The sequence below is a fragment of the Molossus molossus genome, unplaced genomic scaffold (genome assembly GCF_014108415.1).
Source record: "Molossus molossus isolate mMolMol1 unplaced genomic scaffold, mMolMol1.p scaffold_m16_p_8, whole genome shotgun sequence".
Classification (NCBI taxonomy): domain Eukaryota; kingdom Metazoa; phylum Chordata; class Mammalia; order Chiroptera; family Molossidae; genus Molossus; species Molossus molossus.
The window spans coordinates 73168134-73177503 of NW_023425402.1; the positions used below are offsets into that span (position 1 = coordinate 73168134).

The 9370-nt window shown below is 38.1% G+C and overlaps 1 protein-coding gene across 1 annotated transcript in view; it reads left to right on the forward strand.

The window, feature by feature from the left end:
• The window catches only part of RFX6 (regulatory factor X6), a 59112-nt gene extending 53030 nt beyond the window's left edge, over positions 1–6082 (forward strand). Inside the window, exons 17-19 of the mRNA XM_036249126.1 lie at positions 1325–1837; positions 2652–2864; positions 5254–6082. Coding sequence (XP_036105019.1) covers positions 1325–1837; positions 2652–2864; positions 5254–5429 — 902 coding nt within the window. The 3' untranslated portion in view covers positions 5430–6082. The remainder of the gene's footprint in view (positions 1–1324; positions 1838–2651; positions 2865–5253) is intronic.
• The last annotated feature ends 3288 nt before the right edge of the window (positions 6083–9370 follow it).

Sequence of the window (9370 nt, forward strand, 5' to 3'; positions counted from 1 at the left end):
TCCTTAAAATACTTTGAAAATAAAAAAAAAAAAAAAAGGTCTGCTATTTGTTTTTGGCTCTTGAGGAGACTTTATTTCTCCTCCATTAAAAAGTGGATTCAAATCCCATCAGAGAAAGACAAATACCACATGATCTCAATTATTTGTGGAATATAATTAACAGAATAAGGTGATGAACAAAATAGACCCAGAGACATAGAAAAGAGTATGGTTCAGACAGACAAACCTCAGAGGAGGGGTGCGGCAGGGGAAAGATGAGATAAACCAAATAATTTATATGCATGTATGAGTAACCAATGGACATACACAACAATGCTGGGGGAGGGCCAGGATCGGGAGGAGGGTATCTAGGGGGGAAATAAGGAGAATATATGTAACAAAAATTAATAAATAAAAATTTAAAAAAAAGGTGGATCCAGCTATCTTAGCATAACCATTATAATTTTCCTCTTTGGTCTAGGGTAGGCTTTGTGTCAATCTGAATGTTTAGCTGCTTAAAAGTTTGATAATTTCTTAAGTCTTTTTATTGCTTTATGTCTTTTTTGAAATCCTTGTACATACATTACTTCATTAAATACACAGAATTTTAAACCCAGAAGAGTCTTATAGCTCAAGGGCTTAATTCCACCAATGGGAAATTGGAGGCCCAGGGAGTTGGTGGCATTTATAACGCATTGCTCATCAGCATGATCCTTTAAATTGACTGATTGAAAGCCATGGTCATTTTTACTTTATTACCCTTTTCTTTCTCTTAACATTTAGCTTGTTTTTTAATTATAGAGAAGTGAGAACAGACACCTTTGTCCTTCCCAAGCTTGAGCTCTAGCCATCTTAAAAAAAAAAATCTTTTTTTTCTTTATTGATTTTAGAGAGAGAGGAAGGGAGAGGGAGAGAGAGATAGAAACATCAATGAGAGAGAACGATGATTGGCCACCTCCGGCATGTCCCCCACTGGGGATTTGACCCACAACCTGGGCATATAACCTGACCAGGAATCAAACTGGTGACCTTTTGGTGCATGGGTCAACACTCAACCACTGATCCACACCGGCAGGGCCATAACCATCTTTATACCCTTGGAAGCATGAAACCATTTCAGACTTTTTTCCCCAGTTACTAACTCCAAAAGTCTCCACTGCTGTGAAATATACATGTATTTTGATGGTGTTTTTTAAACCTAAATTTTTGGTGTTCCCTAGTTTTGTTATTTTGGGAGAGTAGGAATGAACCAAGTTGGAGAATTATTATCTTTTGAATAATTTTTAAGAAAGTGGCCCATCTATTTTAATATGTCACTAGTGAATGCTCTGGTAATTTTTTCTAGGTCACATGGAGCTTTCCCAGAGTGCTGGTCATCTGATGACACCACCCATTTCTCCAGCCATGGCGAATCGAGGAAGTGTCATTAACCAGGGTCCAATGGCAGGGAGACCCCCAAGTGTGGGTCCAGTACTGTCAGCCCCACCACACTGCTCAACATACCCAGAACCAATTTATCCTACTCTTCCTCAAGCCAGCCATGACTTTTATGGGACCAACTCTAACTATCAGACTGTGTTTAGGGCACAGCCTCACCCCCCGTCAGGACTCTATCCTCATCGCCAGGAGCATGGTCGGTGCATGGCCTGGAGTGAACAGCAGCTTTCTAGAGACTTCTTCAGTGGCAGCTGTGCTGGGTCTCCATATAATTCTCGGCCACCTTCCAGCTATGGACCATCCCCACACAGCCAAGATTCACACAGTATGCAGTTTTTAAACACAGGAAGCTTCAATTTCCTAAGCAATGCAGGGACTGCCAGCTGTCAAGGAGCAACTCTGCCTCCTAATTCACCTAATGGTATTACATCTTAAAAGAGTTTTCCAGAGTTCTACCTCTGCTGAGTAGCATGTCATCCCATATAAATCTTCTGAAGATCATGGAATCTTAGACAGTTGGAGCTAATTTCTGCTGCATTCAAACATGTCCCTAATTCTTGTGATTTTCCTAAAGTTACCCTTTACATGCCACCACCTGTGATGAAAAAATATATGTCAAACCATACGTTTGAGACCAACCCTAATAGCCCTAAAGAAGAATGTTTTGTCTTCTGAAAACATTTCTAGTGATTTTTTTTTTCTAAAGAACTATCAGCAGATCTTACAGATGAGGACCAAAACTATACCCTTGTTAGGCTGATAACACACTTGAAGTTCAGACTTAGAAAGAGCTGTGGACTTCTTCAGCCTTCAATTTGGGCCCTATAGGCTGCTCTGAACTTCTCTCCCAAGCACCAGTTCTTTTTTCAGAAACATGAATCTATAAATAAAGTTGGTATTTGGCAAGTAGTGTAATCTTTGTGAGAAGAGAACAGTGCTTTTTTTCATTCATAGGAAAATCTTGATAATTTAGATAAGGTAAATACTAGAGAGATGTAGTCTTAGATCTCAAAATTAATAACAGAATAACATGCATTTTTTTTAAAAAAGCAAAAGACAGTATTGTGAACCCTTCCATATATAAGTAGAAATCCAACCCTATAGTAAATGTAGATATGAATGTAATATTTACAGTATGTTATCTTTAGACTCTACCTTGTCATCTTGTCCCTTTTGCCTTCGTGAAATATTCTTTGTAACAATTAACAGTCCATTCTCAACATTTTCTGTTATAGGCTACTATGGAAGTAATGCAAACTACCCAGAATCTCATAGACTTGGATCAATGGTGAATCAACACGTTTCCGTCATCAGCAGTGTTCGCTCACTGCCTCCCTACAGTGACATCCACGATCCACTTAACATTTTAGATGACAGTAGTAGAAAGCAGACCAGCTCGTTTTATGCAGACACATCACCTTCAGTTGCATGTCGAACTCCAGTAGTAGGTAAATTATTTTAGTAGTTCTTGAAAACATTTTAAAAAGTTGTTAACCTCAGGTATGCAGTATTACTTTGGAGGGTGACTGTTGAGGTAAACTGGGCACTCATGTTCCTACAGTTAATTTGCTGCGTTGGATTTGACGTTATATTTTTGTATTTGCAAATAACAGTTTACCATTTCTGAGTATATATGTCACTACTGCTGAAATCTACCACTAGATCTGTTATTCCTTCCTAAAATAATAGCTGGCATTTATTATGCATGCAAAAATGAATACAACCTGTCAAGGCAGTCTAAAAGACTGTAGGTTTTATGAAAGCAATAATGATACCTCTTTCTCACTCTTTTGTTCATGGCTGGACTCAGGGGCAGTGCCAACAGGTATCTTTGGACTCCCATAATCTCCATCAGTACCCTAAAACCATTCTAAATTTAAAAAATCAGTGATCTGTGGTGGTGATTCCTAACATTTTCTCAATTGTATGCAAAATGTGATTAGATACCTCTGTAGAAATGTTTTTATATGTATTGTTCTATAACATACAGTTTAAGTAAAAATTAGCAAAACAGTGTGTTTGCCATGAAGTCCAGTAGCATCTTCTTTCACCCAGGTTGCTGTACCTAAGCAAACCTGGAACTTGATCTAGGTGCATCACCAGCACCCAGCAAAGTGTCTGTCACATAGTAGGCACTCAAGAAATCAGAGTTGAAAAAGGAGCAAAACATACATATTTAGTTTCTAAAATTACTAAGAATGTATCACAGGACAAGTAGATATCGATGTGAATATCAAGCAGAGTGTTAATTTTTATGTTAGATGGTTGAAACTTTCCACTGGAATTGATTTCAGACTAGCATAAAGCAAAGAGCATTAACACCCAACCAGAGCATAAGGGAAAATGAGATCAATTCTCTCTCTCCCCACTCAGTGTGCTTTTCTAATAATTCAATAGGAAGTACTTCTCCCCTTCCTGTGACCATCACAGATGCTCCCTGAGCAAAGTCTAGTAGCTCATCTCATGCTATCTGCAGATGGTCATTGCTTCTAGGTTACTCTAATGAAGCAGAAAATTCCACTTCAGGAAGTTTCCTCACTGTGAGACTAAAATGTACCATGTTGCTATTGTTACTATTAGTTCTGTTTGCTTACAGAGATAGTGGAAGCTTTGATGGAACATAGCTTAGGTGTCAGATGGAGTCTAAGCTTTCGCTGTCAGGGCTGGCCTACAGGTAAATCACATACAGGGTTTCAGGGTGAAAACAGGGACTAGTATAAGTGAGTAAGTCATGTAAGGGAGTTTAGCACCCTCCTTATGTCTCTTGAGTTATAAATCCTGGTTTTTGGTGACAGAGAAGATAGAAGAACAATAAGAAAAACAGCAAAGAGAAAGCAGCAACCATAAATGTGTGAAATGTAGTGGTAGTGAGCCAATGAGTCCAATTTTTTGAGAACATACTATGTGCCCAGCTTCATTCTAGGTGTGAGGTTATGGTAGTGATCAGGCCAGAGTTCTTGCCTATAAGAAGCTTACACCTCAGTAAGGGGGAGATAAAACAATGGATATATAAACATGCATTGAAAAAAATAATTTCTTACTCTGAAGTCAATTAAATAGGGTAAAATGAGAGAGTAATGGAGGAGCTGCTTCTAAGTAAGGCAGTTGGAAAGGGAAACCTGAGGTGGAAACATTGGAGTTGAAAGCTGAGTGGTAAGGAGGCAATGACATGAAGATCTGATGGAATTCTAGGCAGAAGAAATAGCAAGTGCATAGTCTCTGAAATGGGAACAAGATTGGGAAGTTCAGTGTGCAGAAAGAAGGCCATTGTGTTTTGAGCATGGTGACAGAAGAAGAGAGGGGAGTAAAATAAATCAGAAGGCATATAAATTCACACAGAGTGTTATGAACCAGGGTGAGAGGCTTGGATTTTGTTCTAAGAGGAATGTGAACATTTGAGAAGTGACAATCTGATGTACTGATCAGCAAGATTATCCCGGCTCTCTCTGCAGGGTGAAGGTAGGACAAAGGTGAGGGTCACAAGACTAATTAGGAGGTTGATGTGTTGATCCAAGTAAGAGAAGATGGCAGTTTGAACTACAATTGTGGAGGTGCAGATGGAAAGAGGAGGTGCATTGGGTATATCTTTTGGAGGTAGAGTTATGTGAATTTAAGTTTGATGTTGAGTTTTCACTGTGAACTGTATAGAAGAAATACATTTTGGAAGTATAGCAAGGGGAAAATGGAAGAAAAGGAGGGGATGGCTTTGAGAAACCATTCACACTCAAATTTAGTACAGATACGTGTGCTAAATGCAAAAATAAACAGAGGCTTAAAGTGAGTGGCACTTGCAGAAAAATGTCAATTTTCAATTGCTGATTATATTTTCCCTTACAGCATCCAACTTGCAAACCCCAATTCCTTCCTCCTCATCCCAGTGTATGTATGGAACCTCCAATCAGTATCCAGCTCAAGAAACCTTGGACTCCCATGGAGCACACGGGAGAGAAATGGTGTCCTCTTTACCACCCATCAACACTGTGTTCATGGGAACGGCAGCTGGAGGCACTTAAATCAACAATGTTGGGTGGAAGTTAAATTCTAAAAAATCTCTACTGCTAAATATTCACATAGACTCTCATCAGATTACAGACAATGGAGTATGCAGTGTCAAGACATTGGTTTTCAAGTCACTGGGACAAAACAATGGACCACTCCATAGTGAATGGAGACACTTGTAGAGTTTGCTTTGCACACAAATTGTTTAAAATGTGATCTCATTATTAATCATAGTTTCAAATATTATCAAATGGAACCAGTGGAACTTTAAAAATGCAAACATTTCAGCTAAGAAGATTTAATATTTCACTTCCTAATTTATTGAAAATCTGTGTGCTGTTTCATCTTTGGTTTCTAAAAAAAAAAGAAAAATTTATTTAATGCATTTAAAGTACCTTTAATATATTAGCATCTCAGATTCATTGTTTACTATCCCTTATTTGACAAAAAGTCAAATGTGTATGTTCTACCTCCTATGGAAATGTTTACAAAGTCAAGACTTAATTCAGTTCAGCCTAGACCAAAGTTGCTTGGCTTTCAATTCCTGTAGTGTGATGATTTCTGTTCATAGCAGTATTCCAATTCTATGTAACTGAATGGAGATTATAAATGCTTTCCCTCTTTATTTAAAAAAGATGAGAAATAAAAGAAATAAAGTATAGAAATATTTTTAAAGGTGTGGTTGCTCTCAGTGCTGGGACTGCTTCTGAAGAATGCCGGGCAAAGCTCCCTTGGATGTCAAATTAAAGAGTAAAGCTGGTTGGTCAAAATACCATAATTCAAGAAAGTTTACATATCAAGTCTATGCATATAAATATAAAGATATTGTCACTTGATACACCACTTACCTAGCTCTGTTTTTTGTTTGTTTTTTCATATATCTTAGCTGAAAGGTCTGTTTGTAAGGCTCGTAGCCTATAGAGCAAAACTTCTATTTACAGCCTTCTCCTACAGTCTTATGACAGGCCTCATAATATTTGTATTAAGGATTCAGCTATACTATAAGCCCTGGTACATTATAAAAGGATCTGAAAACCCCAAACACCCATTATACATCATGGTGTAATTTGGTAAAGACAGACTGCAGGATTGTTTCCAGCAAGCAATAAATAGTTATATGTGGACTTGGAGTGTTGCTACCATCTGCTCAGCTGTGTGCTCAAAAGTATGTAGTTTATATACTAACTGAACAGAAAATCTTTGCAAAAGTAACGAATCATGACAAATAGCAGGTTAAAACCGTATTATTTGCTATAATAATATTGTAGGAGTCCAAGGGAGAGTAAAATTGATAAGGACTTAGATTGAAGTAGAAAACAAAACAGCTTTAAGAAGTCTTTGGATGTGAGTCTTGAAAACGAAGAACCGAATTTCCATTGTATAGTAATTAAATACATATTCAGCATCTATTTTGTGTCAGACACATTGGAAAATACAAAGACGAAAATGAAAGGACAAAAATGAATATGGCACTGCTCACACCTTTAATAAGTGTTGATGTGATGATGAAGGGGTGATATAATAAGAAGTAGAAGCTCATTGAAGACTTTTGAGCAGAAAAGCAGTGTGGGTAGAGGGACGGACTGGATAGGAGAGGAATTAGCATGAGAAGGGGCCGTTGGAGAGGCTGCTCCTTTCATCCAAAAGTCCAGCAGGTAAGTGCAGAGACTATGTGGAAGCAGAGTGAGTGACGAAGGGAAAGAGAAAGAAGCATGAACCTAATTTCAAAGAATATATTGAAGGATTGGTGACTGACTAGATATGAGGAATGAAAAAAGGGAATATGTCAATAGTGGCTCTAAAGTTTTCCTTAACCTTATTTGCAAAGCATTTCAATGTAAGTAGTTGACCCTATATTGATATCTATCCCCTTTGTAGATGAGGGAAAATGATCTGGAGCAGGGACAAGCTGGGAAGAGAAGTGAGCAGTGTCTCTGGGTTTCACGTGCACTGGCTGATAAGGGATTAAATTTTGACAGTGGAGGATACTCACTGCCCTTTTTCCCAAGCAGTGAGACTCGAGTTTATCTCTGTTAGGTGTATAACAATATTTCTCAATGCAGGCAGTATTGGCTTTCACGCAGGACAGTTCTTTGTTCCGTAAGACTATTCTGCATATCGCACAAGATTTAGTATCCCTGGCTTTGAAATACAAAAAGCACGCCCTGGCCTTGCAGCAACAAAAATCTCTCCCGTATTTCCAAACATCCCCGGAGAGGCAGTGCCATTCCTGTATGAATTAAAGGTGACAGCACCTTTAATTTTACTTAGAAGGAGCTCGAGACATGTCACACCTCTCTCCCCTTCAGCTACACTCATGTAAGAATCATTTCCTTTATGGATCTAAAGCTTGGATGCTCAAGGCATTTTCTGCTTTTAGTATTCTTTAGGTTAGTTTTAATATAATTAAAGGATTTTGCTTAGCTTTTTAATGCTTTTGTTTTTAAAAGTAAATAAATTGTTCTCAAAGTAATTCTATATTATAAAGTAATTGTATATAAAGTAATATATATACGTGTACATACATATATATTTTTTCTCACCCTAGGATATGTTTTTATTGATTTTTTTTTAGAGAGAAAGGGAGAGAGAAAGAAACATCAATGTGAGAAAGACACATAGACACATCGTCTTCTGTACCTGCAACCTTTGGTGTATTAGACGATGCTCTAACCAACTGAGCCACCTGGCCAGGGCTAGAGTATCAGTTATAAATAAATGACCTGTTCAAGCTAATGCTTATTTTTAAATGTAATATTAAAGTTAGAAATAAAAATGTTAGGTTCATAACTCAATTCTTAGGGTATTATTTTTCATTGCAATAATGTCTAAAGAGAGCAGGTACACTGGCACATAGTGTCAAGGCCAGGGAGGTGAATATCTTGCAATGTGAGAGACAGATTATCACAATGAAGAATTGTACCACCTCAAAATCTAATAACACTTCCATTGAAGAAATGGAGGTAGACCAGTAAGCTGAGGGATGATTGTCCCCAAAATTTGCCCTATAGTGGTACCCCGTATCAAATGGTTTCTGACCTAGTCAGATAATCTCTTCAGGAACTGTGACTGTGAAACACACACACACACAACCTAGAACAACAAACAGGAGTAGGAGTAGGAGTAGGCTACAAAGTGAGTGAATGAGAGAGAGAGAGGGATAAGAGCTGAAAGAAGCTGAGTTGTGAGGGGTCCAGTAGACAGCAATGGGTGGGGCCCTTCTAATGGGACACTAAGACAAGATGTTCCTAGACAAGTTGTGGCTGTGCCATTCTGACCTGTGAAGAACATTGCCCAATTCTCTGTCCACTTGAATTTGCCCTTAGAACGCTCAATGGACGTGGTCTCCATTTGGCTTCTCAGAGCTCAGCTGCTTTGACTACATTGCCCAGTCCCCAGCAGCATGTATTTCCTCTTATTCAGAAAAACTGGATAAACAATAAACTAGAGACTCATTGGTTATGTTTTTGAGCCACTGAATCTATGCTTACACAAATACCCTTAACAAAAAATAGAATAAAGGATATGTCAATTCTTGAAAGTCAGCCCAGGTAGTACATTGCCAACCTCCCCACCCGCCGCTGCCCACCAAAAGTAGAAAGAGAGAGAGAAGGAAGAAAAAGAAGGAAGAAATAATATAAGAAAGAGAACCTTTACAGATAAACAAATTCTCAAACCCAAAGCCAGAGTTCCAACTTTTCAGAAAAGCAGGAGGTAAATGAGTGTGATATGCCCGAACTCCCTGGACAGAGATATTTTAATCATTCGGATTTCTGTATAACAAGGAGTAAAATTAGTTGTCTTACAAGTATCACTATAATAATAGCTATGAACTCTTATAAGGCCTGAAGTAGCAAACTGTTCACACTGTATTTTGAAGACAGATTTACAATCCTAGGTTAGTTATATAAATTTAAACAAAAACCTTCCAGGAAGGTAAACAATAGTGGTTATG